This window comes from Mauremys reevesii, linkage group 9 (assembly GCF_016161935.1).
Source record: "Mauremys reevesii isolate NIE-2019 linkage group 9, ASM1616193v1, whole genome shotgun sequence".
NCBI classification, from domain to species: domain Eukaryota; kingdom Metazoa; phylum Chordata; order Testudines; family Geoemydidae; genus Mauremys; species Mauremys reevesii.
Genome location: NC_052631.1, coordinates 26,372,999 through 26,394,525, shown reverse-complemented (window position 1 = coordinate 26,394,525; position 21,527 = coordinate 26,372,999). Strand labels below are relative to the sequence as shown.

Below are 21,527 nucleotides of genomic sequence, written 5' to 3'. Positions count from 1 at the left end.
TATCTATTTAAATTTTCACAGTTAGGGGAAACTGGAGGGCATCAGACAATGTAATGACAGTAGACGTTGAGATTCAAAAAGTTAGCTTTATAACTATTAAAACAAAAATTGTCAACATCACATGTCAAAATACAATGCAAATATCTTTAAATCAACAAATCATACCAGTTTTTACTATTCATTTGATAGTCCATTTGTAACATGCCTAATTCAAAAACCTAAATCACTGGATTTTGCCCATAAAATCTTATTTTGCCTGTATGTACATTTTGATTATCAATGAAAATATTTTTTCATCATTTTGTATGTTTATGGTGAAATTGATGTTGACTGATAAAAATCTAATCCTTCTAGGCGTATTTATAATTACGGTTGGTATGATTTAGTGGATCAACAGAGTAAACCATAAAACATGTATTACAAGTTCAGTACTAAAATGTATATACAAATGAAGAACATTTTAACAAGTTATATAGTGTTTGGTCTCCATCCTATGAACAGTTATTCCTGTGTGTGCTTCCAGTGGTGATAGCAAGTATAAAGAAGGTAATATCTGTTCATAGGATCAGAGCCTTACATGTCAGTGAAAGATTTTTTTAGACTTGGAGTCTGGTTAGTAGTTGTATCAGCAATAAGTCTGCCAGTGGTTGTTTACGGCAACCTAGGGCCATCTGCAGTCAGAATTATGTACACAATTGTTATTGAAATTCCCGATTTCCCCATTTTCCAAACTAAAAATGCGTAATAGCTGTAACGAAAAAGCATAGCTAGAAATCTAGTATAATGAAAACAAAAGCTGACGTTAACTTTCATAATTGATTTAACCCTTTCAGTGCTTCTGTCCCATGAAACCCAGGGACTATTGTGTAAAATTAGTTTTATTGAAAATGGTCAAATTCCATTTATATATTGCTTACCCTAAAACCATGGTTCTTTGGTTGGTCTTTCAGAATGTATTCTGGGGTACCCAAAGGTTTAACTTCAGTCTAAATAGGTTTGCTTAATATACATCATTTCTTACGGCATACAGTCATTAATAAATGGTCAGCAACGTTAAAAATGCAAATGTATGATGCCAGAAGTGAAATATTCATTCTGTTAATTCAGCACATGTAAATAGCTTTTTCCCCCCCTATGCTTAGTAGTTTGTCATTTGGATGCAAGTTGATAGCTTTCTTTTTTTAAAAAAAATATCTGGCTTATTGATATTTTCTTTAGTTGCATTTTTCAGATTTTAATTGGTTTGGGTGAAATCCTGGCTCTCACTTGAAGTTAGTGTGCTTTGTCATCAACTTCAAGGGAGCCAGGATTTCACCATTTCACAGTTAATAAATTCATCTATAGTATTCTATGACTAAAACACTTTTTTATTTCTTTATAATTGTTTTAATAAGTATATAGGCCTGGATCCAACATGTGCTTAAAACTCAAGCACAAGAGTATTCCCACTGACTTTCGTGAGACTACTTGTGTGTAACTAAACATACACTTAACCGCTTTGCTGCATTGGTGCCATAACCAGTAGTTCCTCTGTTCCAGTATGTGAATGCTTCTGTCATAGAACCTAGATTCAAATAGCACAGTTTCAGTTCCCAGAGAAGTAAGTGGGAGTTAACCATTGATTTTATTGGGAGTAAGACCTGGGCATTTATTATTAATAAGCATGTAAATATCTATATTATTTGCTATTGACCCAATTTTGTAGCCTTACATTGGCGTCTCATCACTACTATCTCCATTGTTCTGCTCCTTGATGTGTTTGTGCAACATGTTTATCAAGGATTTTCTAAAGGACTTACAAAGGAAAAAATATATGAATGGATCTAGGCATGCATTTAAAGATGTCAACCAGAGGGTGCTCTCTTTTATATAGAACAATATGTTCTGAGCAGAACATTGAAAAACATCTCTTGTTTGGCTCAAGGTATAGGGAATTCTAGTAAAATGGAATGGCACAAAACAAACAAAAAACACTGCAATAATGATAAATACCTTAATATTTACAGGTTTTCTGGACACCTTCCCTGTGCATCTTGTTCTTTTATATGATTTATACAGTTCTTTACTTATGAGTATGTAACATACAACAATGATGACCAAATTAACCCAGAAGATCAACTGGCAAATGTAGTTCACAATTTCATGCCATACTAACCCAAACTCTGATTTCAAGTGAGCACATTTCTTCACCGTTTTACGTGTGGGTTTTTTGTTTGTCAGAATCATGTTAGGTAGTGAGAGAATAAACATTAATATCCATATTACCGTGGACAGAATCTTAGCGCCTAACAGGCTGCTAGTGCTTGATGTTTTAAATGGTCTGGCAGTTTTCTGATAGCGATCAATAGTTATTAGACCCAGAAACAAAATACTAATGTACATGGTGAAGTAAAATATGACCTGTGAGACCTGGCATACAAATCCCCTCAGTGCCCAAGGCACCATTTTTGCATCACTGAGAATTTTGAATGGAAAAGTTAGGATCATGAGGATGTCAGAAATGACCGTGTTCTTAAGGAAGATGATGAAATTAGATTTACTGGAGATTTGAAAAAACACCCGCATCGCCAGGCCATTCATGACAATGCCCACGAAAAAGAGAACAGTGTAGAGCAAGGGAAAGAGAACTTGACTGATTTTGTTATCACTGTTGCAGTTGCTTTCATTTCCAGGATAGCTGAAGTTGTATTTGGCGTTCATTTGTACTTCAGTATCTTCCCCTCCCCTGTTAAAACAAAAAATACAGGATTATTGTTTATCAGGCAGAGAACGGCAGCATTCATTTTATTCAGGGTGGATAAACATCGCTGATACAATTTTTTAATTGGATTTTTAAATTAAAATACAGGTTGTTTTTTAAAATGTAACTTATTTACATTAATTTTGAAATTGACAACTTATGTTAAGGCATAAACCTATAATAATTAAACTCATTTAAATTAAATTTAAAACATTATATTAAGCAGAACATATTTGCTGCCACATTTGCTAGCAAGTGAAATCACTGAACCAGTGGAAGTCACTGGCTAAGCACCTCTACCCCGAGTTTGTTGAAGTGCTAATCTAGCTTTTGACAGCAGTAGCATCTTCCGCAGGTACAGAAAGGATATCTTTTCCATTTCAGTTTATTCAGCTAGTTCAGTTCAAGGACTAATTCATTCAAAGTTAAGAAGCTTATTGGGAGTTGAAAAAGCAGGAAAGATTGTTTTCTTATTCCAATCTATTAATAAAAGCTAAGTGTAAAAGGATGAAATCTATTAGCTCTAAAATCTTGAAAGAAACAATCAGTCCAATTCAGTAACTATAGCTAATACTTCCTTTGTTTAATAAAGCAACATCTTTTGATAAAGAAAAAAGTTATGTATCCAGCATGTTTAAGGTAGTTTCATTTAATTAAAAAAAATGCTGCATTTCTATTTCCATCCAAATAGAGACTGACACATCATAAAAAATCAATCTAGTAAATAAGAAATGTATCATCCACCATTTTCTAACATACAAATATAAAAATTAATCTGAATAAATGTAAATTAACTGTATAATTGTTTAAATAAACGTGTAAAGATATACAGACTCTCTTGATTAGCAAAAAGCACCAAATGTAGTATAAAGGTTATATTTAGTTGAAAATTAACATATTGTAATGGTTACCAATTAATGAGAATCAACCTTTTTTTAGGAAAATAACTAAAAAGTACAAATGCAAAATATGATTAAAATCAATTATTTAAATCAAGGTTTCCTGCTTGCTGATTTTAAATCATAGTTAAAGCTAGTGATTTAAATCAATCTACCCACATTGTATTCTGGTTATTCTATGTATATGAATGTTATTGGGTTTTATGCTAGCATAATATCTTATGTATTTATCACCACACCATAGATGACCGTTCTGCAGATACAGGGTTAAATTCAGAGGCTGTTTTTCTTAAAATAATGTAGAGTAACTTCAACCATGATCAGTTCAGACAGAGATAGGCACTCTTAGACCCAGTTAGACTTTCTTAGACATTGGTAAGTTGGAGAAGCTTGAGTTTCAAGAAGCAAGACGAAAGTAAAAAAGTTTAAATTTAGATAGGGCGAAGGGTAAGGAATTTAAGCCCTCTTACAACCTTGTTTTCCTCTTCTCTCTTTTGACTCACAGGGTCAAAGAGGTAATGTGCTAGGGGTGTGCGTAAAATACACACTAGTATCAGTAAATGGATGTTGAGTCTAGATTGGTCTGGCACACAGACAGGGGGTTGGGGGCCAGAAGAAGGTGTAAGACGCACCAAGAGTGTCCCCTCTGAATATGCCCCACGGATCATTCCTTTTGGAGATGCATGCTCTTTCCAAGTGGTTTCCTAGTACTTATGTTCTGTGGGGAATTGCTAAGCAAACTCTAACCAACTACTGTATATGTGCATTGCAAATACCACCTTGTGGGTGACTGCAATAATGCACTCCACACTGTGGATTATAGGCCTTTGGTCACAACTGCTAATTCACAATAGCACTAACGATGAATTCAGGGGAAATACAGGGCTATCGTTTCATTTTTCCCTGTATCGTGATCTCTCCAAATGAGTTTTCAAATGGGGGAAGGAAAATGTTCTTCCCATTTTTTTTTAATACGAGGATGGAATTGCTTATATTAGTTGCTTTTGGCTACAAATTTAGTAGTGGTAATAATTGGAATAGCTGCTAAAAGGAAACAATATACAGTGCTCAGTAAATTATCTACTAACTTTTTTTTCTCTCCTACCTGAGTCTTCCATCCTAGGACTTTTAGGCAGCTATGGACCTCCCCTGGCATAATTATTTTTATTTCCCTTCTTGAATATTGTTGCCTCAGTCTCCCTCTGTTGTTCTTTTCCCTCCCCCCACTCCTCCTGTGACGTTTCTCTTGCTGCTGCCCCATCTTGCTGATCACCTCTGTGTTGTTTCTTGATCTCACTTTGTGCCTCTTCTAAAGGTCATTCTTCCCCTGTCTTCCTCTGCTTTGACTTGTCTCTATCTCATAGAATTGGAAGGGACCTTTAAGGTCATTGAGTCCAGTCCCCTGCCTTCACTAGCAGGACCAAGTACTGATTTTGCCCCAGATCCCTAAATGGCCCCCTCAAGGATTGAACTCTCAACCCTGGGTTTAGCAGGCCTCCCCTCCTTAGTCTCTCACTTAGTCATTCTGCAGCCACAAGAGGCTTTCCCTTCCGAGGGCAAATGGAGGGAGGGAAGGAGGATGGACAGGAAGGAGGAGAAACTTTTGGATCATCTCTCCTGCTGGCTGCTGCCGTCCATGGACAGGAGTGGGTGGGCGAGGATCAGCTCTGCCCCAGCTTTGTCACTGTAGACTGGCTTCAGATTCTACCTTCCCCCATCAGCTTCGGCAAGAAGGTAGGAGGGGACTCCAGCTGTGATCTGGGGGAAGGAGGCACCTCTAGAGCTGCTTCCTGTCCTCAGTACTCTATCCAGCCAACTAACTGGCTAACGCACTGAGGCCAGGGCCGGTGCAACCATTTAGGCGACCTAGGCGGTCACCTAGGGCGCTGGCATTTGGGGGGCGCCATTTTCTTTGGCAACGACCGTGGCGGCCGGATCTTCGGCTGCCCCGGTTGCCGCCAGCATTTAGGCGGAGGGAGCTGGGGCAGGGGAGCATGGGGAGGACCTTCTGCAGCAAGTAACGGGGGGGCGGCACGCAGGGGAACTCCCCGCTCCAGCTCACCCCTGCCCTGCCTCCTCCCCGAGCACACCGTGGCCGCTTCACTTCTCCTGCCTCCCAGGCTTGCGGCGCCTAAGCTGATTGGTGCCACAGGCCTGGGAGGCGGGAGAAGTGAAGCGGCCACGGTGTGCTCGGGGTGCTCATGCTTGTGTGCGGAGCAGGGGTGGGGGGGTGCCTCAGGGTGGAGGGTGGGAGCTGCCGCGGGGGGGGGGGGGGGGCTTGTGTGTGGGGGGGTTGCCTCAGAGCAGGGGTGCGGGGGAGGGGCAAGGTGGAAGTTTCGCCTAGGGCGCGAAACATCCTTGCACCGGCCCTGACTGAGGCACCTTCCAACTCTCTCACCAGCTGCTGAGCTGCAGTGCTTGGGGGAAGGAAAAATTGCAGGAAAAATGTTTTGCTGCTGCATGGGCCCCAGTCAGGCAATCTGTTAAAAACCTCTCATAAATCCCTGCAGTCACCTATTATTGCTGTGGGTCTTAAACCTTTAGGCACCAGGAGGTGTGGTACCCCAACTGCAAGTCCCCTAACAGTCCATTTTCTGAGGGAGGCTTGAGTACTCGCATGGGGGCAGGGATATGCTTTGAACCTGTGTCCTGTACGGTTTGCCTCCCCACATACTGTCGCTGTCCTGCCTCAAGTACCAAACTCTACCTCAGGTTTTGGGACAAAGCATGAAGACACCACGCTGCCAGAGACTCCTGTCCTGCCTTTCGGTTGTGTCAATAACATGAAATGAAAATTTCAAGGCACTTCTCATCAGCCTTTTGCGTACTCCATTGTCGGTGATCCCCAGCCAGCTGTTAGACCAAAAGCTTCTTAAAGTAAACAGGTCCAACTCCTCAAACGGTGATCCCACAGGAAAGCACAAACCGCATAAAGCATGGCAGATCCACCATTAGGGAAAATCCCTTCCTTACCCCCAAACAGCAACTGGTGTCATAGTTTGCATGTGACCAAGGACCAACTATCTCAGACCTTAAATGTGAAAGCCATGCTGATTTCACAACCAGTTCATTAGTCTCTGGACTTGACACCCAGCTGTTGATATTTAAGACCAAAAAGCCAAGCATGTTAAAGTGCTTTGAGATCCTGAAATGCCAAGTGCTACAAAAGTGTAAAGTAGTATTACTACTATTTACTACTCATTAATTGTACATTGCTTTCCTTAGCCTTTGTAAGGAGGCCCAAATAGTTTTGCTGTGCCAAAAGGGAAGAAGGGTAAAGATAGGACATAGGATAGGAAATGCTGCTATGAATCATTTGCTTTAATTACAGCTAACAGTGTGTTATAAACAACAAAAAAGATATTTAAACAAAATTTAGTTTGAGATGTCAAAATATTTACCAACAGATCCTTTCAAATAACTGAATGATGCAACTTTATTTTCAAAATTGCATATTATGTTATTGTCACAAACAAAAACATCTGATCTGTGTCCATCAGAAAAAATTAGAACCTCACTAATTTGCTCTTTGATAAAGTGTGTACTTCATAATATGTGTACAAATGGCTCTGTCTCCCCACTTTTCTGCAAAGATTAAGCTGTGTTGGCAGTATCCTGTGGCTTGGACTCATGTTTGTTCAAACTTCACAATATTTAGTAATGTACTATGAACTGTTATCACTAAGAATTAAAGTGCACTAGTCAAATAAATTAATGAAGTATTGCTTTGTTTTGGTAGCTGGTTTATCTGTTGTTTACAGAATTAAGACCATTGGATTTCCCAGCAATTAGTACAAAGGTATGATCCAAATGCTATACTATGTAATCCAAAGATGTTTGGAAAGAAGGGTGAAAAACCATATAAGGAAGGTTGCGAGAGCAAAGTTTTAACTGAGCAGTGCACTTCAAGCCCTTCACTGATACAATTATAAAAATTACTATACTTCAATATTATCCCAGTAGGAGTGGGGGTGGGGGGTTTATAAATAACTATAGATGCGCTGAGTTATCAAATGATATGGACATCTCTCTGATACCTTCATTATTAAAAGGTGCTCACTTGTATTTCCATCTGTAAATGACTGTATGACAGGAATTTATGAAAAACCATGTATTTTTAAATGTAAATATATTTTTAGCTGCACATATCAATTACAACTAAACGGCTATTACATAAGCTTGAGGAGCAGAAAAGAATATGCTGAGAGAAAATTACCTTACAACCGTAGAAAAATGCTGAAATATTAGATCTTTCCTGTGATGGGAAGTTAATATTGTTGGCAGATCATCATTTGCTGTTCCTTTTCCCTTCTGATTTTCTTTCCTTTTTCTAAGCTTGAGACTCAGAAGTTTAGTAGTTTACTTCAGTAAAAATCCTCCAGATCAACAGAGAGAGAGAGAGAGAGAGAGAAGGAAGCTGTACATCCCAGCTTTAGTACTTAGAAAGACGCTCTGCTCTCCAGTTTGAAACTTGTGTGTCTTAGCTGTGCAGACAGTTTCAAGTTCCAGGTGACCGCCTCGATGCTTCTGCTTTTATTTCCTGCAACAAGGGGGAAAAGAGACTTGGTTAAAAAAAATAGACATTAGCCTTCTGCTTACAATCCGTTGAAATACTTTGTGAAAAGTACAGATAATATTTTTTAAAAGCTTTTATATAGTTGTTACTTTGTGCAACTCCTGAAAAGTTCAGAATAATATGATTAATTTCTTTCTACCTTGTGGTAATATATCTATCATTACGGAAGATGTTCCAGTTTGAATTTTTTTATTTTTTTGCTTAGAAAACATTTAATTGTTTAAACAGACGTAGTGATTTATTATTTTTGAGCAGAAAATTATATTACTGTACAATTTATTGGCACTTTATGTAGATTTCATATCATTTTCCCAGTTCTGTTTCTGCTTATTTAATAATTTACATTTTGAAACTTTAAGAATGAGCCTCAGTTAAAAATTGATTTGTACAGTAGTAACGTAAATGACAATACGGTCTGGCTCACCATTTTGTTATATTGCCATTGAGGATTAGGATTAATAAATACAGATTTTGAAAAACAATAAAAATACAAGTTTGAGAAACAAGCTAAACACGTCTTTGTAACAGTTTGGGGGAACCTGTCTACTTACAAGCTGTGAATTCCGTTTGATATTATGAACTCTCTGTATAGTTATATCAAACTACAAACTCCAGTTTGTTTTCTGAGCACTGTTTTGATTATAAATCTGTTCTGTGGCTCTGTAGCCTCCATGTAGAGCTGGAACACACAAGAGGTGTCAGAAGAAATTTTTGCACCTAGCAGAGAGTTAACAATGAAAGTTCTTTAAGTCTTGATTGTCGTCCATTCAAATGGAAGCATCCTTGGACAAAGAGAGAGCTGCTGCCCAGGGCAAAGCAGTTTTTCAAACGGGCTGACTCCAGGTGTTTGGTGATCAAACACCAAGGTGCCTGACAGGGAACTTTGATCACCTGTCAGAGTTTTGACCGGGTGACTGGAAGTCTATAAAAAGAAGTGTCTTTCTCTAGCTGTTTGAGAGAAGAGATCAGAACCAGAAGGCAAAACTGTTCAGGGGGAGAGGAAGGATGTTGGATTTCCTAGAGGGCTCTGACCAAATCCCCCCAAATGCTCAAGAGTGGTAAGGAAATTGAGTTGGGGAATTGTGTATAGCAGTTCCTTATTTTGCACAGATCTGTATCTCTCTTGTGCTGTATAAAGTAAAGAATGATTGTTTTAGAAATCTTTTTGCCAGGTCCATTAATTTACTTTGATTATCACTTGATCCTGAAGCGGTAAACTATAAATCAGAGTGCCCACAAGGCTGGAGCTCTGGGAAAGTGTGCTACTTGGGGAGCCTTTTGGGGGATGGATTCAGCGTTGGGCTTAGCGTTTAGGGCAGTTGGACCATGTGGCTTGACTCCCAAGTGGGGTGCCAGAGTGCCTATACCTAGGGAGTGGGCCTAGAGGCTATTGGGAATTGACATGAGAGTCATTTCTAAATGACTAGGTTTGGATAATTGTACTGATTGGCTGGCTTTGCCCTAGTTTTGACATGATTGTTGCCTTAGCGACCTTATTATTAAGTAAACTTGCTTACAGCTGCTGCTGTATCGGACAAAGATGAATTTTGACCATGTGCTTTAACTGGAGAATAATGGATACACAAAATGTGCTGCCAAAAGCAATTAGAGAAAAACGAGTCTGTAAATCACGGAAAGGGTAAAAGTGGTCGGATCAAGCATGTATCATCAGTGCATGGTCAGTAATAAATCAATTAGGAAAGAGAAATAACATGAAAATAGCAAGGACAAAATCAAGGCAAGTGAAGTTTATGCATATGTATTGTAATGAGTGGCATAAGATACACAATATACATAATTCTTAATGGTGATTTGAAGAGTATTCATAAATAGGTAATTTACAGGTGTATAAAATGTGGTCAATTATAAGGGACAGTTGGAGCTCCATAGGAGAAATCCAGCATGATCTTTCTTTGTCTCAGGAGAAGATAACTGGCCATTGTCTTTTTCTGCATGTCTGCCGTTTCCTACTTTAACAGTGATTGTAATTGCAAGGCGTGTGTGGTTCTAATACAGATTGGAATTAATAAACCTGAGTGTCTTGGATGAGAATGTGTGGCATTCTTACCCAGGAAGGCGGAAGAAGGAGACAGCGCTCTGAGTCTACCCAGACCAAAGGAGAGCATAAAAGCATACAGTCCCCAGCCTGTCTGTCCAAATCCAATGGCCTGATGATTGCCCGGCTGGGGGCACATCTGCTTACAGGGTGATTGTAAGAGTCTGTGGCACAGGCACCAGTGCAAAGTTTGCCCAGATGATGACTAAGTGTTATTGAGGAGGCACAAATGCTCTGATGCTTCCCTGTGGTACCCAGGGTCATGAGGCACTTCACTATCACCTGCACTTAGCATGAAGAAGTTTTGTCTGTGCTTGCTATGGACCATTTCCCTGATGCATAGTGTCACACAGTGACAGATGATGTGGAAAAAGCTGAAGTATTCAATGCTTTTTTTGCCTTGGTCTTCACAGACAAGGTCAACACACAGACTACTGCACTGGGCAACACAGTATGGGGAGGAGGTGAGCAGCCCTCAGTTCTGAAAGAACAGGTTAAGGACTATTTAGAAAAGCTGGACATGCACAGGTCCTTGGGGCTGGATCTAATGCATCCAAGGATGCTGAGGGAGTTGGCTGATGTGATTATAGAGCCATTGGCCATTAGCTTTGAAAATTCGTGGCAATTGGGGGAGGTCCCAGGTGATTGGAAAAAGGCAAATATAGTGCCCATATTTAAAAAAGGGAAGAAAGAGAACTACAGACCGGTCAGCCGCACTTCAGTCCCCAGCAAAATCATGGAGCAGGTCCTCAAGGAATCAATTTTGAAGTACTTGGAGGAGAGGAGGGTGATCAGGAACAGTCGACATGGATTCACCAAGGGCAAGTCATTGCTTTCTATGATGAGATAACTGGGTCTATGGACATGGGGAAAGTGGTGGATGTGATGTATCTTGACTTTAGCAAAGCTTTTGATATGGTCTCCCACAGTATTCTTGCCAGCAAGTTAAAGAAGTATAGATTGGATGAATGGACTATAAGGTGGCTAGAAAGCTGGCTAGATTGTCGGGCTCTATGGGTAGTGATCAACGGCTTGATGTCTAGTTAGCAGCCGGTATCAAGCAGAGTGCCCCAGGGGCTGGTTTTGTTCAACATCTTTATTAATGATCTGGATGATGGGATGAATTGCACCCTCAGCAAGTTCTCAGATGACAGGATTGAGGGGAGAGGTAGATACACTGGAGGGTAGGGATAGGGTCCAAAGTGACCTAGACAAATTGGAAAATTGGGCCAAAAAGAAATCTGATGAGCTTCAACAATGACAAGTGCAGGACTCTGCACTTAGGAAGGAAGAATCCCATGCACTGCTACAGGCTGGGGACGGACTGGCTAAGCAGCAGTTCTCCAGGAAAGGACCTAAGGGTTACAGTGGACGAGAAGCTTGATATGAGTCAGCAGTGTGCCCTTGTTGCCAAGAAGGCCAACGGCATATTGGGCAGTATTCGTAAGAGCATTGCCAAATCAAGGGAAGTGATCATTCCCCTTTATTGGGCGCTGGTGAGGCCACACCTGGACTATTGTGTTCAGTTTTGGTCCCCCCACTACAGAAAGGATGTGGACAAATTGGAGAGTCCAGCGGAGGGCAACAAAAATAATTAGGGGAATGGGGCATATGACTTATGAGGAGAGGTTGGGAGAACTGGGGTTACTTAGTCTGCAGAAGAGAAGAATGAGAGGGGATTTGATAGCCTTCAACTACCTGAAGGGGGGTTCCAAAGAGGATGGAGCTTGGCTGTTCTCAGTGGTGGCAGAAAACAGAACAAGGAGCAATGGTCTCAAGTTCCATTGGGGGAGGTCTAGGTTGGATATTAGGAAACACTATTTCACTAGGAGAGTGGTGAAGCACTGGAATGGGTTACCTAGGGAGGTGGTGGAATCTCCATCCTTAGAGGTTTTTAAGGTCTGGCTTGACAAAGCCCTGGCTGGGATGATTTAGTTGGTGTTGGTCCTGCTTTGAGCAGGGGATTGGACTAGATGACCTCCTGAGGTCCCTTCCAACCCTAATATTCTATGATTCTGTGATGCCACCAGCCTCTGGCAGCACAAGCATTGCCTTCCAGGCCTCCAAAGGACTTGCTCTCTCTCCACAGGTTAGTGATAGGCACACATCAACCCCTGAGTCTTCTGAGGATCCCTCTGGAGTGCCCAGACTCTAATCCACTGAACACTAACAGAAGTCTCAAATTCGCTGCTCCCAAATGAACAGTACATCACGTTACAAGATACAATCAGGATCACTACATAACTTCATAGTGTGTGTGTGTGTGTGTGTACACACATATATGGAAAGTAAAAATATTGGAAGGAAATGGTTACAAATAAAATAAAATCATAACACTGTTTCTAGAGCCTAAACTTAACTCACAAGGCATTCCTCTATCTCCTACAAATTAGCTTATCCCAAATACTTTCCCCAGCATTTTGAACTAGGCTGGCTGATATCCTCTTTACATAATAGCAAGCCTGTTAGCAGCTTGTAATCACAGATTGAAGGAATCAAAGGTGTCTCTCTGCATCTCAAGGTACGCCAGACCAGACCTTTGATCTTCACCTGAAACCAGGATGGCCCCCAATCTCCTATTGTTTACCTCTTCCTGTTAATTTCCTTCTGAAGTCTCCGCAAGCTGTTCATTAGCATTTGACTCAGTATGCTAATCATAGGTGCTGACTTCCCCTCCGCTCGGTGGGTGCTCAACCCTCCCCCTGCCCCTGGCCCTGCCTCTTCTTGCCCCTGTACTGCCCCCTTCCTGCCCCTATTCCACCCCCTTCCCCCAAGTTCCTGCCCCTGCCCTGTCTCTTATCCACCTCCTCCCCTGAGCATGCTGTGTCCCCGCTCCTCCCTCTCCCTCCCTAAGTGCCGCCAAACATCTGTTAGGCGGTGGAGGTGGGGGAAGCGCAGGAGAGGAGCAGGGTTGTGGCATGCTGGGAGTGGGGGAGAAGGAAGAGAAGAGGGGGGAGCTTGGCTGTGGGTGGGTGTGCAGCACCCGCAAATTTTTCCCTGTGGGTGCTCCAGACCCGGAGCACCCCTGGAGTTGGTGCCTCTGATGCTAATAAACTTCCATTGTAAGACTCACATTACATAATGATCCACCAGGGAGATAAATGTTTCCCACCTTCTTTCTGGAGAAGTTTATCTCAAAGTATGCTATTTTTGAGTGACCTGCCTTTAACTACAAGGGCTATACAATGTAATTTTCAGCATATATACATAACTACTCACGTATTTTCTGTACATACATCTCACAATGATTATGATGACCCACATGATCCCTTTTGGTGAATCCAGGGCATCCCTGTGCCATTTGCCAGTTGGTATCAATAGGACCTTGGGTCACAGGTTCATTAGGGCTTGTTTTTGCTTTTGAGATCTCGCTGCTCGGTATTCAGTATGGGAAAGGATGAATAGGGAGAGTTGGCAAGGGCTAAAGTGAATACTGAAAAGTTCATATTTATGCATCTGTGTTTAAGTGATTTGAGTTTCAAAAATGCTATGCGCCTGGCATCTCCAATCTTGGCAAAATTAATCTGTACTATGTAAGTAAATCCAGGTTGTACTTAGTGTTGGAAAGAGAATTAATTGCCTCTTCTTACTCCTTAACAGCAATCAACAAGAGAAAATGAAAGTTGTTTAATTTGCTTGCTTTGCTTGTTTCTCAGGATGAATCTTCTAGTCATGAATGTAATCAGCGCATGATTCTTCTTTATGGTGTTGGCAAAGAGCGTGATGAGGCAAGGCATCAACTGAAGAAGATTACCAAAGATATCCTGAAAATCCTGAATAAGAAAAGTACTACTGAAACAGGGGGTAAATACTGAGCTTTCCAGAGTCTGTAATGCATAATGTAGGGACTGCATAGAAAGTTCTGGTTAGAGCCATGCAAATTTATCATATAATTTGACTTTCTTTCCTTCATAATCAATAAAAAAAAATACGGTACTACACCTACAGCATGAAATACCTAGAACAGATCTGCCTTATAACTGCACCAGTACAGTTAGTCATTTCAACTATATGTCTCTCTATCCATATTAATAACTTGGCTGTAAAAATTATGTTCAGGCTAAAATCTGGAATACAGTACGTGAGCCTGGAAAGATTTATGTTTACTACCATTTTAGGAAAATTGTTTAAATATTTTTGGCCCTTGCTAAATGTCTTTAATTTTAACACTTGAATAACTTAAAAATGTTTTTCCCTGAAGTTGCATCATATTATATGCTGTGAAATGTTTTTTTCTTAGCGCAGTGGAAAACTGGTGTGAATAGTGTGTTATGTGGTCATATAGAACCAAGCATTTACTTTCTTTTTTATTTGTCTTTGAAGCAGTAAAAACGCAAAACTTACATGGGCTCTGTTAAATATAAAATGACCAAAATAATGTTTTATCTGTTAAGTCGGGGATGAAGGGCAAAAAGCCAGGAAGAACAAACAGGAAGTATTTCCAACTCTGGAGACTGTGTTCACCAAACTGCAGCAACTGTCCTATTTTGATCAACATCAGGTGACATCTCAGGTACTTCTTTGCATAACATTGTAGCCATTTAAGTCGCGCTGTTTACATATCAAGTAGGAAGAAAATGATATAATAAAAAAATCTGATCCATACATAGTATTAATTTTTAATGCATGAGTACTTTATCACTTAAAGGCAAGTGGAATGCTGCCTCAGTATTTTTAAATACCTTCTTCAAATTGTTTATTTTGTATTGGCAGGATGTTAGTGAAGCTATTACTAATGTCATGAATATTGTACAGTACATATGAAATATTTGGAACTGTTGCTATACTATTCAGCTGTCTCGATGCATAGATTATTAATTGACTGCGGTGTATTTATTGCTTATTACTAAATTAAATGCTTCTTTTCAGTTCATCAGTTTTGTGCAGTATGCCACTCACCGGTCTAGGGTGCAAATTATTAACTTTTTTCATAAAAGATGGTGAAATCTTTTTACATGTTTCTGTTTAACATGCATGTGTGAGAGAGAGAGAGAGAGAGCTAGAGAAAGAGAGATTCAATCTTCACTTGATTTAAGTTTTTTGTAGAATTTAAACATTTTTAGCTTATTTTTGCTTCTGCTATCAAAGCTACTTTAGTAAATAACTACAAAACACAAATAATGTGTGAATTGTTTTAAATTACACGTGGGCTTTCCACAGAGATACTTTTTTTCAGGAACTGCAAATTTGTTTCCATTCAAAACATTCTAATTTGTCAACATAGACTTTCAACATTTAGTGATAAAGTGATTAGTGCTAATTAACATTATAAAAATGCCATTAATGCCAGTAACGTTTCCTTTAAATATATTTTTGAGATCGGCACCGAAAACAAATCATAAAAGAAAAGTGGGCATAAATTCAATAGATTTAAAAATCTTGTAATTGCAAAAATTAAGAATAAGTTGATCCATTTAGGCCACAAGGCAAATTAACACATTTTTTGTCTTGTTTTTGCTGGCATAGATCACAAAACTGGGTTAGAATTGAATATACATTGTAGTAAACCAATAAGTAAAAAACCCCTGCTCAGTTATCACTCACTACAGCACTGACATGTTGTAAGGTGCTTTTATTATTTGATGCTTTAGTAAACAGTTATTAAAAATCACTTACCTAAATTGATGTTAGAAGTGTTAATATTTAGGAAGAGAAATACTCAGGTGTTATAATGTTTTAATACACAGATGGTTTTTATTTTCACAGATCTCCAGTAATGTTCTAGAACAAATAACTAGCTTTGCTTCAGGTACATCATACCATCTTCCTTTGGCTCACCACATACAGCTTATCTTTGATCTTATGGAGCCAGCACTCAATATCAATGGGCTTATTGACTTTGCTATACAGGTAACAAAGCGATTACTTTGTTCTTATGTATGTCAGGACAAAGCTATAATGTGATGTTTCCATAAATGGTACGTGTCTAACAAGTAGGCTTGTAGTTTGTGTAACAAAGTCACATGCAGAACATTGACATGCTGTACAAATAAACATTCTGTGGTGTTAGAGTAGATTTTCTCCCTCACATTATAAATATGAAATTATTACCTTGATATTAAACATATATCTGACTGGCATGTGTCCCATGGGTAAGACATGCGTCTGACGAAATGGGTATTCACCCATGAAAGCTTATGCTCCAATACATGTGTTAGTCTATAAGGTGCCACAGGACTCTTTGTTGCTTTTTTCAGATCCAGACTCACATGGCTCTACCCCTGTGATACATGGGTAAGACACTGTCCTGGGAGTTAGGAGATCTGGATTCTTCTAGGTTTGGTGCTGTGTGACTTTGTGCAAATCACTTAACTACTTATGCTTCAATTTCCCTATCTGTAAAAAGAGGGCTGCCAATACTTAACTTCCCTTTTGCAGTCCTTGGAGATCTGTGGATCAAACACACTATATAGGAGCCTGTTGTTTGCAACCATACTTCTTATTTTTTTTCTTAATAATTGGAGAATGTATTCCAATTGCCTTTAAAATGTGCTGTGGTTTTTGAAAAATAGCAATTCCAGAACATCTTAATCCAGAATGTCTTATTTAGTATGGTTTCAATGTCTATTTTAATCTAAAGCACTTCTCTCTCATGCAACAGTTGTCTAGACACAAGAAACTTTCTACAGCTGTGAAGAAAAATTCTTTGTGTGTGTGTTTTTTGTACTGTTTCAGTACTTTCCTCTTGACTTCTAACTTATTAAATAACAATTTTAGCATATTATTGTGTGATGTTTCAGTATCTTTTCTCATTTATGATTCTTGGAAATGTTTTGTATAGCTTAATTTGGAAAAGGATATTCAGTTAAGTATTTATCTTATACTTTAGCTGTTAAATGAACTGAGTGTTGTGGAAGCAGAACTACTGCTGAAGTCATCCAGCCTGGCAGGAAGTTACACAACAGGATTATGTGTGTGCATTGTTGCTGTTTTACGGCGTTACCATGCCTGCCTAATTTTAAATCCAGAGCAGACTGCACAAGTTTTTGAAGGGTTTGTAGCTGCTGTATTTTTCTATGTTTGTTTATGATATGCATAATTAAACTAAGAATATATTCAGATATATGTCAGCTGTATACATTGCATTGCATATAAATCATTCAAAAACGGTTTAAACTAGTGCAAAAATTCAGTTTGAATGGTTTATTTTGGTTAAGCTTAAATCATTGAGGAATTGACTTAAGCTAACTTGATGACCTGCTTTTACACTGAAATACGGATTTTTCATCAGTGTAACTACATTTTTTTTAAATGAGTTATACACAATGCAATCATTTCTCTGCAGATTTTTGCAGTGATTTAGCTAAACTGGTTTTAAATATTCTTTAAGATCTGAAGTGGTTATCTGTCCTGTTAGCTATGGGTAGTTACAGAATGGTTCACTCAAAGTTAGCATACTGTTGTTTTTCTTGCTTTGTGTTACAGTAAGTTCCCAAGCGCTCCACTGTGTTGAGCACTATACAAACATCGTATAGGACAGTCCTTGCCCCAAAAAGCTTACACTGTAAATAATGACAGGTAGGCGTAGAACACACTGGCCTCTCAAGTGCAACAAAAAAGGGCGTAAAGTAGGTAACTGTCCCAGTATAAAATCGTTGATGCAGAGGATACTGTGGTCTTCCTTCCTCAACAGTGCCTTATAGACACAGGGAGAGCCAAATAACCTAGGAACTGTATGCTTCCATGTACTGTTACAGTGATATTAGCTGAAAACTGAATTCCATTGGTGCAAAGCCCATTTAAAATGTGAAATGTTTAGTCCTTCTTTGTGCACATTAAGGTTATGCTGTGCTAGGTTAGTAATTGTTGCACACTTTTGCATCATTATTATTAGGGAACAGGGCTCTAAATCTTTGATCTGTTTTCCATGGCCCTGATTGTACAATGAGCTCTTTTTGGGCAGACCCCTGTGGCCTGTGTGGAGCCCTCTTGATGTCAGTAGGAATCCCCTTGTATGTAATTCGCTGCAGGATTGTGGCCCATATGTGTAAAATACTATGAACACTTAACTATTTTCATTTTAAAATTGTGGCAATAGGTTTCACATGAAACCCTTTATATCTATTGAGAATTGGAATTAATTTCTGATTTTTTTTCCAGATTATGTGGTGTTGTCAAGCATGTTGTTAATCCATCAGAATGTTCTTCCCCAGAAAGATGTATTTTAGCTTACCTCTATGATCTCTATGTGTCATGTAGCCATCTGAGAAGCAAATTTGGGGACCTTTTCAGGTTAGTTGCACAAAGATGTTGCAAACTTAAATTTAACTCTAGAAACTACTAACAAGCAGACTGCTGCCTTTCTATATTGTATTAATGAACTTTGAATTCAATTTATCTGCTCTTTAAAATGCACCTTTTCTACTTGCTGGTTTTCCTTTGCCAAACTTGTGAATCATTTTGCCTACACAGACTGTTTCAGGTTTGAAACAGGTCCTGATACTGCTTGAGTGCTCAGCGCAGCAGGCATACCTCTGTGCCCACTGACACCCCACTGACCTCAGTGGAGCTCCATGTGAGTACACAAATCCACCTGCATGGAGCTCAGTGCAGGAGGGACCTATGTGGGTAAAAGTGCACATGTAGAGAATAGAGATAATGCTAGCAAAGTAGTTTAATTCTGTTAATTGCAGTTTAGTTTTCATGAATTTGAGATCCTCCATAATGTACTAGTATTATAAATCTCCTGTAATAACTACACCATCATTGAAAATAATGAAGGCTTAGCTGACACCCCTACAGTACTCTGCTTACTAAATCTTTCATTAGAAATAGGTAGAGACACATCTAAAAGTGTGCGTAGTTTGCAAGATGCTACATTGCAAACTTTCAGTTTCTTGTTCTAAACTGGAATCTTACTTTAGAAACCCCAAAGTCAGTATTTTTGGCTATTTTGAAAAAGACCTTTTATCTGTGCACTTGCTTATTATGAAAGTTACAAGCCAGCTTACTCACAATGTTTTCCCATTTATCCTTGTGGTTTTGATCTGCATGTTTCATGTTTGAGGTTTGTATTGCATAGTTATCTGTAGATGTTGTAAATGGGTTTATAAATGCATGTGACCAGGATTTCTACAATGTTGCTTAGTAAAATATAATGAACTATAGGGTAACTTCTTAACTACAGATATGTCTAAATAAAATAACTGTACATTTGTTCTACTGCCAACCCCATCCCCAGATTTTTCAACTCCAAAAGCTACAGCTTAATAGAGCATATAAAATGGCAACAAAAAACAAACACCCCCCCAATAAATCCCACAAACAAAAAAAATCTATTTGATTGATGTCCTATAATAATAATTTAAAATGTCATGCTAATAACATGGGAGTTCTAACTGCATCTGCACCCAGCACTTGTGTGACAGATTTTCCTGTTCAGCATAATTAAAAATGACTGATTTAATATACAAACCCTCTGAAGACTGGTAATTTATAAAGAAATACAGGGGGTTCCTTAACTATAGCAGTGCACACAAGGCACTAGCATTATAGTAGTTTAATCTTTGAAGGTGCCTTACTGTGTGTGACACACAATAGTTAACTACTTCCAATCACTCTTTCAGCTGCTTTCTGCCACACTGCAGGTACCATTGGTTCCTTCTTTTAATAAATTTCAAAATATATTAAAATGCTGCATTTAAGAAAACATTCACAGTATACTTTGCTCTTACCTTCTCTCGACTTCAGGTTTTAAAGGTGGTTTCTCTGGTATCATCCTAAACAGTTGACATAAGGAACCCTACTGGGGCTTCAAGACGTTTTTATTTACTAATGTTTACTACACTTCCTTTTTTTAAACTCTCTCTTCACATTTTTTTCATTATTCTGATCTTCTGACCACTCCCTCAGCATAACATGTTGTCAGAAATTCAGTTCACAAATCCACTGTATTAAGATAGGGTTACCATTGTGACCATTAGGAAAGAAGAAGAATTCTGTTTTGTGTTCAAAAAAATTTATACTAAATTTATTCTACAGATTGGAAGTACCTAAGTCCCATTTTCCAGAGCACGTAAGAGGAAAGGCCATTTGAAAGTCAATGGGATTTAGGCTCCTAAGTGGTGTCAGTGCTTTTGAAAATGCTATCCAAGTCCCTAATTGTCTGGTTATGGCCTCTTTCTGCACTGTATGCATACCATACTTGCGTTGTTTTTCAGGAAACTAATGTGTTCCATAAGCCAGTTTTACATCTATTAACAAGGTTTGAGCTGATTCTAGCATTTATTAGATTATGGTCAGACTGTAACTGGTGCTGCATGGGTTGGGGGATGGAATGTAATGAGCTTTCCCCCTTCTACCCACACCACTTGTGAAAGGGCCAGCCACAATGTGACTGGTGAGCGAAGCCACCGCTATATGTTGCAATTCCAACAGTACTGGATTCTTTAAAGGGGCAGAGTGAGATGAGGACCATGTCCAGTGTAGCTGGCCAGGCTCAAGAGGGACACATGCAGCCTGCATTTTTAATGGGTGGGAGAGCTAAGGCTGCAGCATGTCCTTCCCTCAAGTCCCAGGAGGAATCCTGGCTGAGTCTTTCTGGGGATCCTACTACAAAGTGGGCCCCAACCTGCTAACATACACAGGGTCTTTAAGATATAATCTAGCCTTCGATCTCTAAGCAGCTGGCTAATGATTAGATGTGGAATAAGAAGCCCCATTTTCAGAAATGGCAAGCTACTTATCTCAAGGAGAGGAGTTTTGTTGTAAATGAAAAAATAAATGCCAGATTTTCAGGTGAAAGTTGTGAGGGCTTTTTTACCTTCTAAACGATGAGTTGTATGGAAGTAGAAGGATGGTGAGTGACAGCAAAGTTCTGTAGACTTCCAGCGAAGTTAAATGTGGACACAGGTACCAAGGCCAGTTTTACAAAATGAATGAAAACAGAGATGATAGAGAGATGTTTTGTCAAATAAGTAGTGAAGTAAGTGGAACTGACATTCAGCATCTTCAGCAACCCATGCTTCCCTCCTTACGTACCAAATAGGGTGGCCAGCAAGTGTGAAAAATCGGGACGGGGGTGGGGGGTAATAGGCACCTATAGAAGAAAAAGCCCCACATATCAGGACAGTCCCTATAAAATAGGGATATTTGGTCACCCTAGTACCAAAGGAGTAGTTGGTTCTGCAGGGTCTGGATTATCCACCACCTCTGGTGGTGTACTTTTGGCTATTAGCTAGGATGGGTAAGAATGGTGTCCCTAGCCTCTGTTCATCAGAGGATGGAGATGGATGGCAGGAGAGAGATCACTTGATC

General features: G+C 39.4%; 2 protein-coding genes across 13 annotated transcripts in view; one reads left to right on the top strand and one right to left on the bottom strand.

The window, feature by feature from the left end:
- Window positions 1-21,527, top strand: part of MED12L (mediator complex subunit 12L) — a 330,165-nt gene that overhangs the window by 226,894 nt on the left and 81,744 nt on the right. For all 12 annotated transcript variants that reach the window (XM_039487294.1, XM_039487298.1, XM_039487297.1 and 9 more), the window contains 5 exons: window positions 13,928-14,075; window positions 14,666-14,784; window positions 15,978-16,121; window positions 17,101-17,264; window positions 18,372-18,503. In XM_039487294.1, coding sequence (XP_039343228.1) covers window positions 13,928-14,075; window positions 14,666-14,784; window positions 15,978-16,121; window positions 17,101-17,264; window positions 18,372-18,503 — 707 coding nt within the window. The remainder of the gene's footprint in view (window positions 1-13,927; window positions 14,076-14,665; window positions 14,785-15,977; window positions 16,122-17,100; window positions 17,265-18,371; window positions 18,504-21,527) is intronic.
- Window positions 67-20,029, bottom strand: P2RY12 (purinergic receptor P2Y12). The gene is made up of 3 exons (XM_039487302.1): window positions 19,946-20,029; window positions 7,856-8,179; window positions 67-2,725 (listed from the first exon to the last, which is right to left on the bottom strand). The coding sequence occupies exon 3, from the start codon at window positions 2,698-2,700 to the stop codon at window positions 1,708-1,710; it is 993 nt and encodes a 330-aa protein (XP_039343236.1). The 5' UTR covers window positions 2,701-2,725; window positions 7,856-8,179; window positions 19,946-20,029; the 3' UTR covers window positions 67-1,707.